Source organism: Podarcis raffonei, chromosome 13 (genome assembly GCF_027172205.1).
Source record: "Podarcis raffonei isolate rPodRaf1 chromosome 13, rPodRaf1.pri, whole genome shotgun sequence".
Lineage (NCBI taxonomy): Eukaryota > Metazoa > Chordata > Lepidosauria > Squamata > Lacertidae > Podarcis > Podarcis raffonei.
In genome coordinates, this window is record NC_070614.1 from 32,161,873 (window position 1) to 32,183,374 (window position 21,502).

General features: G+C 47.7%; 2 protein-coding genes across 8 annotated transcripts; one reads left to right on the forward strand and one right to left on the reverse strand.

The window, feature by feature from the left end:
- Positions 1-302: 302 nt before the first annotated feature.
- LOC128401040 (zinc finger protein 883-like) lies at positions 303-8,352 on the reverse strand. 4 transcript variants are annotated; one of them, XM_053363904.1, is made up of 6 exons: positions 7,942-8,352; positions 7,333-7,432; positions 7,003-7,140; positions 5,580-6,512; positions 3,578-3,704; positions 303-2,847 (listed from the first exon to the last, which is right to left on the reverse strand). In XM_053363904.1, exons 4-6 carry the CDS (start codon positions 6,288-6,290, stop codon positions 1,805-1,807), a joined length of 1,881 nt encoding a protein of 626 aa, XP_053219879.1. In that variant the 5' UTR covers positions 6,291-6,512; positions 7,003-7,140; positions 7,333-7,432; positions 7,942-8,352; the 3' UTR covers positions 303-1,804. The 4 variants fall into 4 exon arrangements, with proteins under 4 accessions (XP_053219879.1, XP_053219877.1, XP_053219880.1 ...); XM_053363902.1 differs by lacking the exon at positions 7,333-7,432; XM_053363905.1 differs by lacking the exon at positions 7,003-7,140.
- A 1,169-nt stretch (positions 8,353-9,521) lies between these two features.
- LOC128401041 (zinc finger and SCAN domain-containing protein 31-like) lies at positions 9,522-20,360 on the forward strand. 4 transcript variants are annotated; one of them, XM_053363908.1, is made up of 5 exons: positions 9,522-9,645; positions 10,335-10,362; positions 13,718-14,736; positions 14,902-15,028; positions 17,210-20,360. In XM_053363908.1, exons 3-5 carry the CDS (start codon positions 14,038-14,040, stop codon positions 18,187-18,189), a joined length of 1,806 nt encoding a protein of 601 aa, XP_053219883.1. In that variant the 5' UTR covers positions 9,522-9,645; positions 10,335-10,362; positions 13,718-14,037; the 3' UTR covers positions 18,190-20,360. The 4 variants fall into 4 exon arrangements, with proteins under 4 accessions (XP_053219883.1, XP_053219885.1, XP_053219882.1 ...); XM_053363910.1 differs by lacking the exon at positions 10,335-10,362; XM_053363907.1 differs by lacking the exons at positions 9,522-9,645; positions 10,335-10,362 and adding an exon at positions 10,785-11,045.
- The last annotated feature ends 1,142 nt before the right edge of the window (positions 20,361-21,502 follow it).

Consider the following 21,502-nt stretch of genomic DNA (forward strand, 5'->3'; position numbering starts at 1 on the left):
GGCCAGGGATGAGTTGGTGTCCAGCATCTGGGGGGCACAACATTGGCTACCCCTGGCTTACACGGTCAAGTTCAACAAGTGGCAGAGTCGTACATTCTTCAGACCAGGGTGCTCTCTTGAAAATCACATGCTGCTTGAGAAGAGAAAAAGGCCTGTTGGTTGTGATTCCCCCTCCAAACTTGGCTTTTGACAGCACAAGAGAGTTCCAATTATCTGTCTTTAAGAGGAAAGGCTCTCATTGAGAAAGACCGCAGAAAAGACACAATGCAGGTGCTGCATTAATGGCACACACACGAAAGAAATAAATCTGGGGCTCCTCCAGATGATGTGTTTATTGAGTATTCATCATGATTTGCTTCCACAAGGCTTACAGGGAGGTTAGACTATGCCCAATCCTTATTCAGCATTCATTTTGATTGGTTTGCAGGGTGGTTATACAACAATGAGCACTCATCCTAAATTCATCCTGATTTGCTTTCACAGCAGGTATACACCTTCCCATTCATCATTTGTTCATACTACTCATTTCAGTGCACTTGCCCATCACCTTTCTAAATGCAAACAGTCTGTTGGGGGTTTTTTTTGGCAGGGGATGCACAAAGAAGTAAATTTTTAATACACACTTGAACCCCTCCTGCAAAATACTGACACCTTGGAGAAGACCTTAATTCTATTCTGACGTCTCCAAGCTAAAACCTATGAAGATGGATCGAGAAAGCAAGCATGACCTGTTCTCGAGCTCTGACTCTGCCATGCCTCAATGGGAGACCTTGGACAAACCATTCTGTCTCAGACAGTTTCTCATCTGGAAAACAGGAACCACAGAAATTTACATAACAAGTAAAGATCACAATTCTGTGAAGGTGCCATGTCTCTGTTTTCTTCTCTTGTTTACTTCTGCTAAGGGTGCGATGAGAAAATAGGGAGGGAGGGAATGTGAGCTGGTACAATGTAATATATGCAGAGAGCCAGTCACCTTTTGGAGTGTCCCGATTCAAATTCTAGATCCACCATGAATTCCCTTCTATGGTCTTGGGCATGAGGCTTTGTCTATTTCAGCCCCTTCATCTGGAAAAGTGGGAGTGATAATGACCCACCCGAGGGTTGTTGATTTAGACAGTAAGGCCCTTTGTTACATTCAAAGGAATACATAAATAAAAACAGAAGTTCCATCTAAGCTGGAGGAAAAGATTTGCCTGAAATCAACAACTGAGCAGCAATTGAGATGGTGTGGCATTCCTCATAGTATTAAGAAGGCAAGGGGGGATGGTCGAGGGACAAAATGGTGCTAACAAAAGAAGATGCTCATCTTAGTACCAGAAAATCTATGCTGAAAGAGTTGGCTCAGATCATTCAACCCCTTTGATCTCTATATTTCCAATTCTTTAAGGAGAAATCCATTCTCCCCAACACTAAAGTATCTTCATCATGCCTATAACATACTGTTGATTTCATCCAAATGTCTGCACAACACTGGAACACTGCAGAAGGTAGCTTCCGAATCCAACAGCTTCCATTTCCAGCATGCATGCCTGTCTTTTTAATTTTAATTTATTTTGTGCCTGGGGGAGAATTCTACCGGAAGATCCTCTTTTAACAAGGCTTTATAAACTATTGCATCCGTTTCCTTGGGAGGAATAGAGAGAGGAAGTAGATAAAGTAACAGGGGAAACTGGGATGCTGGAATTAAATGTCTTCCCTCATCTTTCTTCTTTTTTTTTAAAAAAATCCAGTTTTATACTGTCAATTGCTTGGATATAAACCCAAAAGCAGGAAAGGCTTTGCTTTGCTTCATGTTAACAGATTATGAATTCACTATTGGATGAAGTCTCTGGTGCTTGACGAGCGTTTGTCTCTGCCGGAACCTCCTCCCACATTCGGTGCAGCGGTACGGCTTCTCTCCCGTATGGATTCTCTGGTGAATAATGAGGTCAGCCAGCCGAACGAACCTCCTCTCACACTCGTCACAGGGATAAGGCTTCTCCCCTGTGTGAATTTTCTGGTGTCTGGTGAGAGATGAGAGCTGGTTGAATCTTTTCCCGCACTCTGCACAGCTGTGGGGCCTCTCACCTGAATGGGTCCGTCGGTGCCTGTGGAGATGAGAGAGCTGGTTGAACCTCCTGCCACACTCATCACAGGTGTGGGGCCTTTCTTCTGAGTGGGTCCTCTGGTGCCTGGTTAGGGCAGATGAGGCAATGAATCTTTTCCCACATTCAGGGCAGCCGTAAGGTCTTTGTCCCATGTGGATTCTCTTGTGTACTGTAAGAGCTGAGAGGTGGCTAAAACATTTTTGGCAATAAGTGCAGCGGTAGGGCCTCTCCCCCGTGTGGATTCTCTGGTGGCTGATAAGATGCGCTCGCTGGCTAAAGGTTTCGCCACACTCTGTACAGGCGTGGGGCTTCTCTCCTGTGTGAATTCTCTGATGTCTTGTGAGATGCGAGAACTGGTTAAATCTTGCCCCGCACTCGGCACAACGGAAGGGTTTCTCACCCGTGTGGATGTGCTGGTGCTTGGCCAAGTCCGACGGGCAGTTGAAGCGCTTCCCACATGCAGCACAAGGGTGGGGTTTCTCCCCAGTATGGATTCTCTGGTGTCTGGTGAGGTGCGACATCTGAATAAAGCTTTTTGGACACTGAGCACAGTGGTAAGGTTTCTCCCCAGAATGAGTTTTCAAATGTTTGGCTAGGCCCGACGGGCGGGTGAATCTTTTCCCACACTGAGCACAGGCATGAGGTCGGTCCTTCCTGTGGATACCGCCATGAGCTTGGAGTTCCTCCTCTCCCCTAAACCTTTTCCCACAGTCCGGACACTGGAAATACTCTCCAGCTCTTCCCAAAAACTTGGCACCTGTCGAGTGGGAAAGAAGAGCCAGATACAATGCTATGACTAGGTAGACACAAACACACATACACACTCTGTGTTTAACCCTAACAAAAAATTATGTACTCCAAAGAATTCTGCACTGTACTCAAGATGATACAATGCAAAATGTTGACAAATTATCCAACATCCACAAAATCTAACATTCAGAAATTCCTGCATGTAACTAGACTTAAATCAAATTTAGATTGACAGACCACAACACAACTTGCACAGAGTGATTTCAATTAGAGACTTTCCAGCACACATTTTAGCTACAAGCATCAGCTCACCACATATGGGTCCAACTGTATTATGTTAAGCAAGTGGTTTGCCCTTAAATGCAGGATTTTTTTCCACAAAGACCCACTGAGCTTCCCCCACCTCCATGCCAATCCAGATGCATACTCTGGTGTGTTGGGTAGGTAAGTACCAACCTAGACCCTGTGATCATCATATGAGGCACTTTTTTGTACGCCTCCTTCATGAAAGGTCTGTAGGGTGGCAAGATGAGAATGGGCCTTTTCTGTGGTGGCTCCTATCACAGAATGGGTCAAACAGAATCAGTTTCCTGCAAGAGCATCTGCAGATGAACTGTCATCACTCTTTCCATCACCTTGATAGGAGTTAATGATCATGGGCCACATTCAGACCAACACACCCTTAATGAAATGAAGACTGGAGGGGAAATAATGTAGGGAATGGTGTGGTTCCTTACCGGAGGAGCTGGCATTCCCATTGTCCTGCTGTCTGACTTCCTTATAGGTTTGCCTTTGCCTGGTGTTGACCAGAGGCCAATGAGCTTCAGAGCAATTTGCAGGCCCTTCTTGGGCTGTTCCCAATACCTGTAACAACAGCAATAACCACACTGGAAGTGAAGAAGGAATATTGGGCCTACACGGGCTGACATCCTCTGTGGTATCAAGAGAGAAACAAATAATGGGATGGTGGTGTTGAGTGTTTATCCATTGTGAGAAGCAATAAACTCACAACCACTCAAAAGTGAAGCCTGACACAACCATTTGAAGCTCATTCCAAGCCAGCCAGGCAGAAATCACTTTTCTGCCTTGCCCTGGCCACTGTCCAGATCAGAAGTGGGGAGCAACTCCCAGCATCCTTGACCTTTGATCCTTGCTGGCTACAACTGATGAGAATTGGAGTCCAACAACATCTGCAGAGCCACAGCTTTCTCTCCCTTAGCCAACTTCATAAACTTCTTCATGAAGTTCTGTAGAGACCCTTGCTGGATCTCTTTGCTGCTGCCTTCTCACAACAGACCAGAACAAAAGACTTTTGAAGGCTTGGGAGAAAGCAGGTGAGTGGTTGCTGGGCAACTATGGATGCACTTCCCTAACTGTTGTAAACTGTTGCTAAGAAACTGCAAAGTTCTCTTCTCTACAGCTTCAGGATTGTTCCATAGGACAGAAGTTCTCAAGTATCTTCTTCTCCCCACCCCCGCCACTCAAAAATGGCAGTCTTGATGGACCACTTAATAAACCTTTGTCCTACAAATCAAACCCCACACATATCATAAATATGACAATAACCACAGACTTGCTTTTTTGTGTGAACAAATTCTGTGATGTTAGGTGTAAAGTTTGGTTTTCTTTAAGCCTCAGGCTAGCTCCAGTATTTATCCTGCTTCTATGTTTGGACTTGATGGTGGCCTGGCAACAGAGAAGAGCCCTTTTAAACTGGTAAATTGTTGGGGGGGAGGAATTATAGACTGCACCAGACTGAACTATGAAAATCATGGGCCCTAAATTAGGGTTTAATTAGGCTGTTTGATAATCCAGTCCAGGTGAAAATGGTCTTAATTGCCATCATTAGATAAAACATTAGTCAAGTGCTGAGCTAAGTACATATACTGTCCTCTGTTCCACAGACTTTTTACAGACTACTTGAATGCAGCTTGAATGCAGACCACAGTTTGAAAACTTTGGCCATAAAAACAAGGAAGCAGCATTTCTCTCAGCTGCTGCAGCAGGAAAATGACCCCTCTATCCGAAGTATATTCTGTGATTAGATCAGCCATCTGTTGTCAGAGTTATGGCTCAGCCTTTTAATATGCCTCCGAGTATGTACAGGGTGCATTTTACTCACTGCAAGGCAGCGTTAGGAACTCAGGCACCAAATGGCTCCTTAAGCCAGGGTTACAAAATAGAATGCAAAATCAGAATGCCTGGTTGCCATTCTTGGGCCAGATGGCTCAAAAGTTGTATTTTTCAGTATGACTTATTGGTTTCTGAAATTCATTCTGGCTGTGCAGATAAAATGTAACAGATAGAATTCTACAGGATATGTTGCTAGTGTGTGTAAACAGTCAAGATCCAAGGATCCGCAGGCAAACACCTTCAGACGGTGGAGGTGCCATCCTGGTGCCCAGGCACCTTCACTTGGTGACAAGTGGCTAAGTTTGAACGCTGCTGCACGGTAGTCACAGCAAGCCAAATCAAGTTAGGGGACAGGCCTTCCAGGTGAGAGGTCATAACTCTCAAGCCATAGGTCACAGTGCCCTCACTATCTCCCCCACTACTGCAGGCCAACTTTGACAGGAGATGAAACCACCCACCTGCCAATCCTATGACACCAGTCGCATGATTGACACATGTCAAAGTTTTAAGGAAGCAGTGCTTCCTTAAAACTCAACAACCCAAAGAATTCCAATTTGGTCCTCCCACCCCCATCCCTTTAAGACCACCGTGAATAAATGACCTCACCTGTTGTCCCCGCTTCACCCCCTCCTGCTGCCTCAGAAGGAATCCCTCTGCCAGGGCCACTGCCTGGGCGCAGGTCTCCGGCCCGCGCTCTCGGACTCGAATCTGGATTTCCTTCGGCAGAATCGTCAAGAACTGCTCCAGGATCAGCAGCTCCAGGATCTGCTCCTTCGTCCGGCTTTCCGGCTCCAGCCAGCGATGGCACAGCTCCCGCAACCGGCTGCAGGCTTCCCGGGGCCCCTCGGTCTCCTGGTAGCGGAACTGGCGGAAGTGCTGGCGCTGGGCCTCCACGTTCACAAAGTCCTCCCGCAGGATGGCAACTTTCACCTTCCCGTAGTCTCCTCTTTCTCTTGTTTCTAGGCTATTGAAGGCCTGCTGTGCTTCTCTGGCGAGATTCGGCACGAGTTTGGCCATGCCCTCTCCTCGTGGCCACTGGCAGGCATCGACCACCCGCTCGAATGTAGACAGGTCATCCCAAGGCGGCAACTCTGGCAGCTGGGAAGTTGCCCAACCTGAGTGAGAGGACTGTACCGTTTTGAGGATTTCTTGCCACTGGGCTTCTCCATGAGGACGCATTCCCTCCTGTCTGTCAACCCTACCATGGTGTGGTGTGGCCCACCTCAGAAATTCACTGATTGCCCCAGCCTGAACAGCCCGAGGAGACTTGCCTACCCCTTCCCCCAGTTCAGGATGTCCTGGGTTTGGCTCCTCCATTCTTCCCTCTGGTTGCTCTCAAAGGCAGTTAGAGCTGTAGTGTTATTGCTTCCCTTCAACTGCAGCCATTTTGTCTCCTTGGCATTGGCCTTGACGCTGCTCTCAGCTCCTCAACTCCCATGCCAAAATTGGCAGGACTGTGTTCAACAGAACAGGGCTTATCATCAACAGTGCTACTACCATCAAGAGCACAGCAAAATTCCCATCTAAGGCACTAAGAACCTGTGAAGAGAGGGAGAGAGAACCCAGACATTTATACACATAGTGAGCTCACAGGTATCCACTGACTTCATGCCTCGCTCCTAGCCATTGGTTGAGCTGCTGTGATGTCACAGAATAAGGGCTAGGAACAGAATGTTGAAAAATCAGTGCCGTTGCTCTGAGGTAAATGGAAGACAGTTGTGTCTGGAAGGGGCAAAAATGTCACACAGGGACTAGAAATAGGAGGGATTAAACACTGCAAGAGCCTAGGGAGATGGTTGAGGGAGAAATCAGAATGGTTGGTATAATCTTAGAGAGAAGACATAGATTACTGAGAGAGCCTACATTTCAAACACTGATTTGAAATAAGCAGGATTCATAAAGAAATGCAGGTTTCTGGAACCAGTGCAATTTTATTTTATTTTTGGTTATTTATTTTTGCTTGTGCTATTCTGGTGTGAGCAGATGGGCAAAGAGCTATTTAAGGCACTCAGGCCTTAATCTTGCTCACCTTTCATTCTGACTTCTGCGTGTCTTCTGCCATTGTTCACATACTTTCAGATCTATCTTCACAGCCGATCCTCAGGATGCTGCATCTGGATCTGGTACCCTAATCTCCACTTGAGCAATGGGGCAGCAGAACACATAGCTACAAAGACAGCCAGTGACAACCTGCTTGTAACTCAGCAAAGTGTTCTGTTCTTCCACTACTCATTGCAAGTGGAGCATTCACACATGCAATTGTTTGTGCAGACAATAAAGTACAAACCATCTCTCAGTCTCAAGGTGGGCTAACACACATGCATGAGCATCTCTTAGGTGCAATCCTATAACCACTAACCTGGGATAAGTCTCACTGAACTCAGTGAGGCTTGCTTCTCAGTAGTCATGCATATGATGTTTTATTCTGCTTTTAATCTGTTGGGAGCTGCCCAGAGTGGCTGGGGAATAAATAATAGATGATGATGATGATGATGATGATGATGATTATTTATTAATGACTTACAACCCACAGGTGAACATCCTCTACAATACTTGATACAAAATCTCTATTTGCACTATTCTGATTAGGGAAGGCTGTTTTATGCATTAGAAAGCACTGTTGGGCATTGCAGGGACTAAACACATCCTCAGTTATCCTCATCTGCAAAATGGGAACAAGTATACTCTATCTCACAAGGCTGTTGTGACAGAGAACAAGCTAAAGACTGCAAAGCACTTCATAAAATAGCTCCAGCAAGGTTTGTTGAAGGATTATCAGTATCAGCTAGTCCCTCATGTGGATTTGCATCCCATGTTTTGAGCTGATGATCATCGCTCCACTGAAAGAATGACCCTGCCTTATAGCAGAAGCCACATCTTCCCTGTCAGTCAAATAAAGCAGACGCCCGCAACTTCCAGACATCTCGCAAATTGCAATTCTCCGCATGCAGAATTCCCATCAACTCACCTCTGCTGCTTTGCCCGTCTTGGGGGCTTCTACTGTCTCGATCTGCTGCTTTTGCTACTGCTGGGAAGAAAAGAAAAAAAAACCCAAGAGCTGACTGTTTGTGTGAGAGAGGAAGCTCCGTACCTTATTCCTTCCCCCTGTCTCTAAAGATATGGAGGGGCTCTAGGACCCAGAAAGATCAACCTATTTAACCCTTCATAATCTGGTCTAGGAGAAACGCCTTGCTGCAGGCTCAGAGACACCAAGTTAAGAAGGCAGTGGATGTGCCCATTTTTAGACCAGATCGCACAATCCCTTTTGTCAACATTGTCTCTTTTCTCTTAGTGCTCGAAACAGTGACTAATTGATGATGCAGGCTCCAAAAACCGACCACGAGAATGCCACCAGGAACGCTTACAAAACAATCCTACGAGTATATGTTCAGGAAGGAGACCACCCGGCCTTCAGTAGGGCTTAAAAAAGGTAAAGGGACCTCTGACCATTAGGTCCAGTCGTGACCGACTCTGGGGTTGCGGCGCTCATCTTGCTTTATTGGCCGAGGGAGCCGGCGTACAGCTTCTGGGTCATGTGGCCAGCATGACTACGCCGCTTCTGGCGAACCAGAGCAGCGCACTGAAACACCGTTTACCTTCCCGCCAGAGCGGTACCTATTTATCTACTTGCACTTTGACATGCTTTCGAACTGCTAGGTGGGCAGGAGCAGGGACCAAGCAACAGGAGCTCACCCCGTCGCAGGGATTCGAACCGCCGACCTTCTGATTGGCAAGTCCTAGGCTCTGTGGTTTAACCCACAGCGCCACCCGCGTCCCTTTCAGTAGGGCTTACTCCTAAGTAAAATTGCACAGGCTTATGGAAGATGTTTCCCTTTCCCCCCTTTGCCTTAATGGCTTTGACAACGCGAATAAGCCCCTGCCTGGCCTCTGTGCAAGTCTGCTCTCAGCTTCTGTCTTCGATCTGTAAAATGGAATCAAATAATGGGCTGCCTACCTTACAAGGTTGTGCTGAATAGTGAGCTACCTTGCAGGATGTGATCATGTTTGGAATACTACATACGGTTCTAGTCATCCAACCTAAAAACAGGATATTGTAGAGCTGGCAAAAGGGAGGGGGGAATAATGTAGTAAAGGGCAACTTAAATGATTGCAGGGTGGGAATATCCTCCCAAGAAGAGGAGGTTAAAGCTTGAAGGGTTTTTTTTCCTCCTTTTGCTGGAAACCAATGAAAATTCATTTTAAAAATAAAAATAAAAGGGGTGATGTGGAGGCATAATAGAGGTTTCTGAAATTCTACATGGTGAAATAAGAAAATGGATTGAAAGACTGTTTTCTCCCCCTCTGATAATATCAGAAGATGGGGTTCGGAGAGATGAATTGGGGTACATTCAGGTCACGCAAAAGTACTTCCTCACAATTACACAAAATGTAGCCACAAGTATAGACACATTTATAAAAGGTTTGGACGAATCTACAGAGGATTTGCCAGTTTTTGACTGTTAGGCATGATAGTTGAGTGGAATCTCTCATGTTCATAGGCAGTTGGTCTCTCAACGGTCAACTGCTGCGGGGCCACAGGACATTGGATATTTCTAGATGCATTTGGCTGGACCCTTTGGGAGACAGGATGCTAGACTAGAGCAACCTTAGCTGTGATCCACCAGCGCTCTTATCTTGTCAAGACCAACTCAACAGTCTGGATCCAAGCCAGGTTAGTTGCACTTCGGTCCTACTGAAATCAATGTGAAAAGTTATCAAGTACAACTCACTTAATTTGAATCCCACTTGGTAAAAATGAGAGTGTTAAATATTAGGAGTAACAGACTTTTTAAAAAGGCCAGTTTATTGGTTTTTATAACTTTTTGTTTTATCTTATTGAACTGTCCCAAATAATGATTAACCACACGGAAACTAGTTCCTCCTCCTGCTGTCATTTTCAAAGATCCCTCTTTCCCATTCACTCCCAACTCAATATTCCCCCTCCATTACCTGACCTAAAAAAGAAACAAAGGGAGGGGGGGGAGAAATATTCTATTTGAAGACCAGTATTTAATTAATATTCATTTGGGAGGCTTGCAAGGATGTTGGTGTTTTCCTTTTGTGTCTGGCAGTGGAAGCCCAAGAAGTAAACTCCGAGTTCAATGGGACTTATGCTCCAGTCTAATGTGTGTGTTTAGGATTGCAACCTGAGCATAGCTAGTGTGCAACTGCACACGTTGAAGTTGCCTGTTATATGAAAGCAAAGTTTGCATCCCCCCCCCCCGCACTGATGTTCTGCAGCTATGTCTACTGCTACATGATGGGTAGGCAGGCAACTTTTCCAATCCTGAGCCTTTGGGGAAAGGTTGCTCCTGTTGAATGTCTGGTGCTATTTTTTTCAATCTTGCATCTTTTCCTTAGGGCAGGGAACCTGTGACCTTCTTCCAAGGTAAGCGATGATAGAAGTTGCCACCCAACAACCTGCTCCCCTTTGCACGCTTTCGCTTCACATCACTTGATGGCTTGTCGCTCACGTGAGAACAGCCTCTGGCACGAATCTCGCATCCCTGCGGAGTCTTGACGCGGGAGGCTGTTTCCTAGATTTGTAAGAGTTTGGACCCCGACGATAATTTAGTCCAGCCCCCTGCAATGCAGGAATGCAATCTTGGCGCTATCAGCACCAAGCTCTATCCAGCTGAGCTATTCTCGCACCTTGCAAGGAAACGACTTCCGTTTTTTAAAAAAATTTTATTCTCCTCTCTCTCCCGCTGCGGAGCCAGCCGAGATCTGCGCAACGCCAAGGGTTAAGCCGAGCGTGCGCTCTCCGCCCTAGAGAGGCTCAGGAAACCCGGCCGGAGTAGAGGGGGGATGCATTAGCCGAGGGCACCTTCCTGCTCCTCCCCTTCCCAGGATCAAAAACTTGGGATTTGAATTTTAATAAGGGGGGGATTTGCCTCTGCAGGGCTGCAGATCTTCCGCAGCGGGGCTTTGTGCCGTGGGGCTGGGCGGAGGAGAAGTGCCGAGCGAGAGCGCTGGCTGGGGCGAGGAGCCTGGAGCCGTCCGAGCAGGGCGCAGGCAGATCCAGCTGCCGAGGAGGAAAGGGAGAAACATCTGGAGGAGCCTGCAAGGCAGGTGGGAAAGCAAAACGGGAGAGGGGGGAGGGAGCTTTTTGCAGGGTGTGCGCCTCTTCCCAAAAGGCCTTTGTAGGGTTGGCTCCGAGTGAGATCCGAGCGGCTGGAGAGCCGCAGTCCAAATTTGCAGCGATTTCTGTGCAAAGTCTAGTGGATGAAACGATGGCACAGAAACCGTTATTTTATCCGAGGTAATGACTTTGTGCCAAGCCTTCCCTCCAAGGCACTCAGGACAGGAGAGGCAGCCTTAGGAATTCCCATGAGGTAGGTTTAAGACGTAGTGGCTGGCCCTAACCTACCCTGTGTGTTTCCTGGCTAAGCAGAGATTTGAACCCAGATTCTCCTGGCCCCCCTACATCTCTGAGTCCCCTCCTACATCCGTTATCCTCAGCTAAGTGAAAAAGTAGTGCTCAGTTTTCTTGGAAGAGGAGAGAAAGTGCTGAAGAGGCAAGCCTGTGAATTGCCCTAGGGCACATGGGGGTTCCATGGCTGGATTTGAACCCAGAGCTCAGAAGCAACGTTGTTCCCTAACTTTCTGTCTCCCATTTTTAAACTCACTATTCCTCTCATTTTGAAAGCTTGCAGCTTTAAAAGATCAAGCCAGGTTCCACTTTGAGAGAGACCTGTGGGGAGCCTTCACATCCTGCCTTAGGGTTCTTTCTTTTTTGTGTGGTGGGGACTGTGACTACTCTCTTTAGATTTCTTGCCCCTCAACATCCTTTAGCCTCCTTATTCTACCCATAACAGGAGTGCCTAAAGAGTGGCTTTCTGTACCACCCTTCCAATCCAGGCTTGTGTGTAAAGTGGGGATTCCCCATCTACATTTGTATGGGGGCAAAGGAGTCCTAGCATTTAGTTCATATTAATTAAGAGAATGCCGTGGCGTGACCTTAGTGTATGTGGCAACAGAGTGTCTGGGCAGAGGGGTGGAGGCATTGAGGCTGAGATTCTGGGTTTATACCCACGCTGAGAAAAACTAGAGGATTGGGAGGTGAGGTGGGGTGGGTTAGGGAATACTTGGAGCCAGGACTTCAGAGTTCCTTGTGAGAAGGGTGTGGTAGAATCAGGGGTGAAAGGACTGGAATGCTACCATCCCTCCAGTGTGGGTTGATGAAGGTTTTGTAATCCAAGTTAATGATTGTGAGCATGGGATCAGGATGTGGTGTGGATTAATCAATGTGGATTTTGTACATGCAGCATAATTAAGGAAGCTGTAGCTTTCCTAAAGGACTTCTGTTTGTGTGTATCTATTCACCAATTTTCTACCCCTCCACTTGCTTTTAGTTCTTGAATACAGTTTCACCTCCACCTTCTTGTCAAGATGGAGAAGAGAAGCAGATGAGAGAGAGAGAGAGAGAGAGAGAGAATGAGAAAAAAAGAGAGACCCTGGAGAAAAATGCAGACTTTAGCAGGAGCTCTAGCTAGCCTTTCCATTCTGTTAGCATCTGAGGATTTAAGGGGTGGGGTGGGGGATTAAGAGACCCCCAGCGAATCAAGGCCTGTGGGGGAAGGGCAAGCAAGCGCTGTGGATGCTGATTCTCTGCAGAATGTGTTTAACTCCTGAGCCGATTAAGAGCTTGGCTTATCCCTCTCTGGACCCCGCACAACAACATCTCTGTTTTCTTTCCGAAGAGGCTCTCTTCTCCCTGCAGCAGCCAGCCATGTTCTGAGGCCGCAGTTTCAAATAAAGCATTGGTGGAAAAATACCCCTGACATATCCTGGGCTCTCCCCGCTCTGTATTTCCCATGCCCACCTTTGCTTGTAGTGCAAGATGCTGTACCATAATTATTTTTCTGGAGGCTCCCACAAATGCAACCTTATATTTGCAATTAGGATTCTATTTTTTCAGAAGTTGGCCAATCTTTGCAGCACTTTCCAGATACTTTAGATATTGATTCCAAGGCCCAAATATGGCTAACAGATTTTTAAAAGAAAATAAATGAAAGAAAGCTTTCATTATAGGAATTTCAACAACAACAAAAAGACTTGCTCTTAAAATCCCTCTCCCCACCCCCACCCCGGCAAAAATAGATCTGTATTGTGTTACTGAAGGGGAACACTTCATGTAAATTTGGTTTCTGAGGGACTGTGGGCAGGAGAGGTGTGAAGAATGGCTGGAAGTCGTGCAAACTCAGCAGTTTTCAAATGCTGCAAGGCATCTTCGGGATTCTTGAGAGACTGCGGTTTCTGTCTGAGATCAGTGATGGCGGACAAGCTTTCTTGAAAGGTGGCTTTTCCTTGTGGAAAGCACAGAGCAGGGGAATAAGGGTTCTGCACGTGGTTGTGAATTCACACTGAGCAACAATAAGCCCAATAGCCTTCGCCATAGCTGTGGGCAAGCAGACTAGTTCAATCAATAACATTCTCCAGAATCCTTGGCAGACAAATCCATGGGGAATCTGTTGCCTCAAGATAAAACATTTGAAAAACACTGCCATTTATGCTCTACCCTTGCTTGCCCATCTAAACTCTGTTTCCGGTATTTTAGCTGAAATTGCCAGCAACCATTGTTGTGTTTTCATGACATTCTTTATGTTTCTTAATGTAATTGGAGCCAATTTAGTTTTGATAAGCTTGGCTGATTATAATTCAGTTGCTTACCAATGGGCTGGTATGTTTGTTTTTCCATGACCAAAATCTAGCTTTGGCTAATTTCCTTTGTCTTCCCTCAGGAACAACACGAAGCTGCTTGGATGGGAAACCTGTTGGCTGCAGGTTCAGCTGGTTTCTTTCAGTTAGCCATGACTGCTGGGCTGCATGAGAAAGCGTGTCTATCCAGCCCCCACAGTGGCAGATGTTAAGTGGCCGGAGGTGTTATGTATGCCCAGGTGCTGATCTATCCTTTCACCTTGTCTGAGGTAAAAAACTTGGGATTTTGAAGGGGATACCAGGCTTGAGCACTTGAATTGAGAGAGAACCAACCCTAGGAAGACAAGGGGGCAGGTGTGGAGATACTTATGAGGAGCTAAACTGTGCGCAACACCTTGTGGAAATGGAGGAACAAACCCGAGCAGGTGCCGAGCCAGGAGAAGGATCTGGGAGATCAGGAAGAGGCGCTTTTCCAGTCCAGTCTGGTACTCCCCGGGATTTGTCCCGATGGGCAACGCCGCGCCAGGAAGGGATACCTCAGCGCTTGGAAGCCCAGTGGCAAGAGTACTTGAAAACAGTCCAGTATCCCTCTTCAGGGTGGGGAACGCCACAGCTGCCGGACTTGGCTTCGTGGGATGACTTGGCCACCTTTGACCGCGTGGTGGGTGCCTGCCAGTGGTCTAGAGAAGGGATGAGCCGCCTCATGCCCACTCTCAGCGCCGAGGCCCAGCAGGCCTTGAGCAGCCTGAATGCCAGAGACAGAGGGGACCACGGGAAGATGAAAGCAGCTGCCTTGCGAGGCAGCTCCAGTGTTGCCGAGACGCAGCGCCAGCGCTTCCGCCAGTTCTGCTACCAGGAGGCGGAGGGGCCTCGCGAGGCCTGCAGTCGCTTACGGGAACTCTGCCATTGCTGGCTGGAACCGGAGAGCCGCACAAAGGAGCAGATCCTGGAGCTGCTGATCCTGGAGCAGTTTCTGACCGTCCTGCCAAAGGAAATTCAGAACCGGGTCCGAGAACGCGGACCCGAGACTTGTGCCCAGGCGGTGGCCTTGGCCGAAGGATTTCTTCTGAGGCAGCAGGAGAGTTTGCAGAGTGAACCACAGGTGGGTTGAGTTGAATTGCAAGCCGGTCAAGTCAGGTGTGCTGCTGCTCTGCAGAGCTTTCACCTTCTGGTTTTTGCCTTAACATTGCTTCATTTTGTTAACCATTATGTTTTTGTTGGTGGGGGCAGGTAGGGCCTTCAGTGTCAACTTTCTTTGTTATTTCAGGACTCTGGTTCATTCCAGGAGACAGCCACGAATCTCTCTGAAGGCCAGAGGGCTGTGTCTGATGCCAGACAGAGGCATCTTGCTAAGGAGGCCCGACAGCAGGATAATGGGAAGACCAGCTTATTAGGTATGTCTTGCACTTGTGCTGTTGTGAACACAGCACAGCTCTTCAGCACAGCTTAAGGCTACAGCTTAACTTCTATGCCCAATTTGAGTCCCATAGTTCAAGGAGGAATTTAGATGAGTTGGAAAGTATTCAAAGGAGTGGTTTGAAATTCTAGAATTTAGTGGCAAACGCTACATTCTTGAAGGATCAACTGTTTTAGCAAAAAAGATTAAAGACTCCAGAGCTGTTGTAAGCAGTCAGTCCTCCCTGGTCATTGGCTGGGACTGATGGGAGTTGGAGTCGGTTGACATTTGAAGGGCCGCATATTCCCACTCCTGTTCTGTGGCGATGCTGTAATTAACATGTGCAGTTTGAGCCTCACTCATCTGCTTAGTGGAAAGTAAGCACCAAGGCGGTTACAGCTGATGTTAGGAGTTCATGGGGTTGTCTCAGCTAACATTTCTCTAGAATATGCAGTGGATGGACTTGGCTTACTCTAAGGTTTTTTGGGGTACGACTTCTGCTTCAGCTTGTAGCCTGGCTTACTTACACAAATCATGTGAACCCATTTGTTCTGCAGGTTGATTTTTCCCCTCAGGTTTTATTTAGGTTTCTGTTGCAGGGAAGGGGAGAGAGATTTTATGGAGAGCTATGCTGTTTGGATGCCTGTTTAGGTCTCTTCCAGTTCTATCATTCTGTTTACTCTGCGAGAGTGCTATAAGCTGGGCTGTTGGTATGGCACACTAAAAAAATTAAAATCTGTACCTTGCTAATTGAAAGCTTGTACCATGAATAGTTTATTGGTGTTGTATGTATAAATTATGTAAATTGTCACAACATATTACAATAATTTATTCTGGTTTAGGGATTGGGCAATGAACTGTGCAGGGAAGTGAAAGCCTTGCTCTGCAAACAGTGGACATCCTATTCATCCACCTCTCTGGCTGCTTAAAACATACATTGGCTGGAAATATGTGCTTTGTCCATCTACCTACAAGCATATTTTTACAGTCATAAGGACTAGAAACTTGCTTTAGAACAAAAGAAAGCTGAGTGTTGGGAAATTTGAATTCTGTGCATGCCTACAGCCACACTTTTCTGCATTTCTTCTGTACTCAGACAGAACTGCAGCATACACACAGCCTTGGCCAGAAGCAGAATGAGTTGTGCTGATGACATACCATATTTTTCGCACTATAGGACGCACTTTTCCCCCTCCAAAAATGAAGGGGAAATGTGTGTGCGTCCTATGGTGCGAATGCAGGCTTTCGATGAAGCCTGGAGAGCGAGAGGGGTCGGTGCGCACCGACCCCTCTCGCTCTCCAGGCTTCAGGAGAGCCCCGCCGCCAGCCCCACAAGCTCGGGGGACAGCGGGGAGGCGGAACGCCGCCATCCCACTGTCCCCCGACTTGGTTAGAAGGCTGGCGGGGGGGAGAAGCCTGCTCCTCACCGTCGCCAGCCCCGCAAACTCGGGAGACAGCGGGAGAGGCGCAGCGCGCCCTTCCCGCTGTCCCCCGACTTGGTTAGAAGGCTGGCGGGGGGGAGAAGCCTGCTCCTCACCGTCGCCAGCCCCGCAAACTCGGGAGACAGCGGGAGAGGCGCAGCGCGCCCTTCCCGCTGTCCCCCGACTTGGCTAGAAGGTTGGCGACGGGGAGAAGCCTGCTCCTCCCCGTAGCCAGCCCCGCAAACTCGGGAGACAGCGGGAGAGGCGCAGCACGCCCTTCCCGCTGTCCCCCGACTTGGCTAGAAGGCTGGCGACGGGGAGAAGCCTGCTCCTCCCCGTCGCCAGCCCCGCAAACTCGGGGGACAGCGGGAGAGGCGCAGCGCGCCATCCCGCTGTCTCCCGACATGGTTTGGAGGCTGGCGGAGGGCTTCCTCCTCCCCCAGCCCTGCAAGCTCCCAGAGTGATGCCAAAGCTGCGCGCAGCTTCGGCATGGCTCTGGGTCCCGTTCTGGGGGAGGGGGAAGCTCGGGCTTCCCCCGCCCCAGCCCCGCGCCTGGCGGGGGGGGGGAAATAAGTTTTTTCCCCTTTATTTCCCTCCCCAAATCTAGGTGCGTCCTATTCACCGGTGCGTCCTATAGTGCGAAAAATACAGTAGTTAATGCACATGGTTTTTTATCTATAAATGTTAGTCACATTAGTGCATTGAGCAACCCACAGATAACTTCAGGATTTCTCTCCCCTCCCTTCCCAATCTTACAGGTGCCAAGAATGCAAACAGAGCTAGTGGTCCATTTCATCAAGGGGCCAAGGAAGAGGGAACACGTTCTACTTCTGGGCTGGTTCCTAGGAAGGAGAAATCCCACATCTGTATCGACTGTGGCAAATGCTTTGCACGTCCATCTGACCTGGCTAAGCACGAGAACATTCACACCGGTGCAAAGCCCTTTCGCTGCATGGAGTGCGGAACAAGATTCAGCCAGCTGTCTCACCTGACCCGACACCAGAGGATTCACACGGGGGAAAAGCCACACATCTGCACCGAGTGTGGGGCATCCTTTGCCCAGCGGGCCTCTCTGGTTAGCCACCAAAGAGTCCACTCCGGGGAGCAGCCCTACCGCTGCTCTCACTGCCAGCAGTGCTTCAGCCACCAGTCGGCACTCAAGGTCCACGAACGCATCCACACGGGGCAGAAGCCCTACATCTGCCTGGAATGCGGGAAGAGGTTTGTTTCTTCCTCCACGCTGAAGATACACAAGAGGATCCACACGGGAGAGAAGCCGTTTTCCTGCGCGGAATGCGGAAAGCGGTTCATCCAGCGCTCCAACCTCATCTCTCACCAGCGAACGCATTCCGGAGAGAAGCCCTTTTGCTGCGGCGTGTGCGGGAGAAGGTTCAGCTACCCGTCGGACCTCACCAGGCACCAGAAAATCCACACGGGAGAGAAGCCCTTCCCCTGTGACGAGTGCGAGAGGCGGTTCACCAGGTTCTCGGATCTTCTGATACACCGCAGGATCCACACCGGGGAGCGGCCATACCGCTGCCTCGAGTGCGGGAGAAGGTTCCGGCAGAAGAGCGCTCTGGTGACGCATCAGAGGATCCACACAAAGGAGAAAGCGGCCGAGAAAAGCAAGCCTCTGGTATCCACAGAGTCGCAGGCAAAGAGCAAACTGAAAGCAAGCGAGACTGAAGAGAAGGTAGACGTTCCAGATAAAGAAAAGAAAGGTGTGTCAAGAGCTTAGAAGCAGCCAGGCTCAGCGTGTTCTCCCAGCTCCTGACTCCTTTCAACCTTACGAAGGAAGGCAAATGCTAGAGGTTGTGCTGAGGTTTCTTCTGGGTTTGCTGATAGGTCTCATTCCTCTTCCATGCCTGGCCCCTCTCAAGGACATAGCTTGACTTTGTTTGGGGACAGCCTAGCTCAGGACATAATAGAAGGTGCGAATAACCTGCTTTTTCCTTGCCCCCTGTGATTTGGCTACTGTGACAGACTCTTCAGGGCATTTGGGAAAGATTGCTTCACTCTGCAGTGACTGGAAACGTAATTCAAAGCCCAGTTCCTTGCTTTCTTCCGATTTTCAGCCTGTCAGATAGACTCTTGTCCAAAAGAAGTCGCTGGCTCTGCCTGCAAGGCTTGTTCAGAGGACATTGCTGACCATGCAGCAAAGGCGAATGGGAATTTGCTGCATGTACCATACTGCCCTAACGTTTCCCAGGATGGAGCTCAAGCAGGGAGGACTCTGGTGAAGTCCTCTCAGGGCTGATCTGTGTCATCATGCTTCTCTGCTTTTTAAGCAAAATCTCTGTGAATATAGAGATTAAGGGTCTGCCCACAAATGTTCTTCAGACTGGGTTTCTCACTGCATAGCTGGACCTGTAGGAAGGAGGGACCAAAGGCAGCAGGAGATCTGCTTTTCCAGGTGCTGCAAATAGTCAGTAGATGACTGTTGCCATCATGTTTCTCATGTGGGTTTCCTAAGGGTATGTATTTGGCCATTGTTGAATGCAGAGCAGCATTTGCGAGAGGGGCAGGTGAACCTCTTCCCATTAATGTTACTTGTTCTTTTATTAGTTATATATAGTCATTTTTAGTTCAAACTGATACAGCAGTTATTGTGTGTATGTATATATTTTATTTGGGGTGGAAAGATTATTCTGTCCATTATATTTTTGATGAAGAATAGTCCCTAAACCTTAGAGTAGTCTTCTACATGTCTACTTGGCAGCGCACCCCGTTGAGGTCCATGGGCCTTAGTCCTGGGTAAATGTGTCTAGGACTGCAGCCACAGAGTAGAAGTTACCCTGGATGAGTATGTAGGAGCAGAGGGAACAACATGGAGGTTGCTGTTAATGGCCAAAAATCTTTGGGAATTCTCAAGTCTAGTATTTAAACTTGATGTGTCTTTTTACACAGAGATAGCCACAAATAAAAAGCATCATAAAAGGGGTCTCCTACCTTTTATCTGTATGAAATAAGTGAGTAACATAAGGTCTCTTGGGGGACAGGAGCACCTAGATTCGTTTTCTTCAACCGTTGTTCAGCATTGTCAAAGGTGACCATTTTGTGTAGCTGTGCATTTGTGGGATAGGAACACTGCACAGCCCCATTGTACTGGATGTGGCTCCTTACTCTCCCCCACCACCCAAACACACTTCAGCAAATCCAAGGAGAGCCATACATAGCAATTTATTTGCATGCCTGAATCCCATTGCAGGACCAGGGTAAATGACTCATATCCAGGGATCTATATGCCATGATCCATACATCCACCAACCAGCCATCGCTTAATGATAATGGCATCTTTCCCATGATGCCACGGAAGCGAAGGTGTCAGAAACAACATCAGCAGTGATGTCTGGGAGATTCTGCTTAAAAGTCCTGCCATGTTCACATGGCTCATGCATCTGCACAGTGGGGCTCATTGAATTAGCAGCATTAGGTGTGATCTGGAGCTCGGGCCTGCATATTCTGAAATTGATTTGTCAGTACCCTTCCCCATCTCTCTCTCTCTCTCTCTCTCTCTCTCTCTCTCTCTCTCTCTCACACACACACACACACACACACACATATACACAAGCAAACATACTCTTCACCTATGGATCACACATGTACTTCTGCCCAAACTGAAGCACGTGCACACACACGTGATCAAATCTACAGGCATTTCTGTGTCCTGTATGAGTTGTACATCTTCCACAGTCTAGGGAAACACTGCTCTTCATTTCGAAGACTGAGAACTAAGATTCTGTGAAGTACACATTGATTAATGTTAGGAGTTGTTTAAAGACTTCAAACTTTTTATAACCTTGACACACCCTGGATTCCTTGGGATCCTCTGATTTAAATAAACCATTGGCAGCTTTTAGATTTGCTTTGTAAATAATAATGAAATAGCAATAAATCAATGTTTAGTTATGCAGCTGGAGTCAGTCATGTTCTTTAGATGTGTTTTAAATGCATTGTGTGACTGTGTGTGCTAAACTAGGCATCCTATGCACACTTAAGCTGGGGACTAAGACCATATGGGCAGATGTTCCTGGAGAGAACAGAAGACCATGAATTACTCTAGGCAACCATTGCCAAGGAGACTGGAATGTTGTCAGTTAAAGCTGGAGAGTGGCAGTTGGACTCGAGGGCAGGAAACTGGAGAGAAGGAAGAAGAGTTGTTGGATTCTTGAGAGTGAATTTGTAGAGATGGGAGCTGTGATCTTGACAGTGAAGGTAGGTAACAGAGTTTGAGCTAGAGACCGGGCAGCACACTCTGGCCTCTGCCATTATCCAGGGGTCTATGTGCCTGTGGGGGGCTGTGACCCCATCATTCCAGGAAGAACCACAAAGCAAGGGGGACCAACCTGGCCACATCCATTGGTCAGAAAAGGAGCAGCTGCAGGGAACTTGCTTTACCCCTCCTTGGCAGAAGGAATGCTTACAAGACCTTTGTAGCTAAGATCTAGTCTTCAAGTTTACTTTTTTCCTCCTCCCTCAAAATCCTTGTTCCTTTTGTGCCACACCTTTTACCAGGGACCATCTTATTCTTGATTATTACAAGCCGCTTTGGGAGCCCCTTTTGCCTGAAGAGTAGAATAACAGTAGTTTCAATAAATACACTGCTTGTGTCGTGAGGCACAGAATGGCTGAGAGGAGCAGGCAAACCGGAAGCATGAAACACAGAGGATCGTTACCTTGTTGTGGTTCCCAGGCGATGTCACAGTACCAAGCAGCATCAACTACAGTGGTCACATAATGAAGACATCATTGGATTGTTGAAGTGTTTGTATTGGTTTCAAACTTCCGCCCCAGGTAATCTCTGCCTACTCTAACTTGCATTGTGTTTCTAGTGTACAGGATCTTAATTAAGGTCAACGGTCACCTATTCATTCCCAGCCTCCATAATTTTAGACAACTGTTGATTCTATCAAAGACTGAGGTCAGATCGACAAAGACAGCATATAGATATTTCTTGAGGGCACCTGCATATTTCTGTCTTAAATAGTTTAAGACAAAGCATTGTTCTATGGTTGACTTCCCCTGACAAAAGCATGCTTGTTGATCCCCAA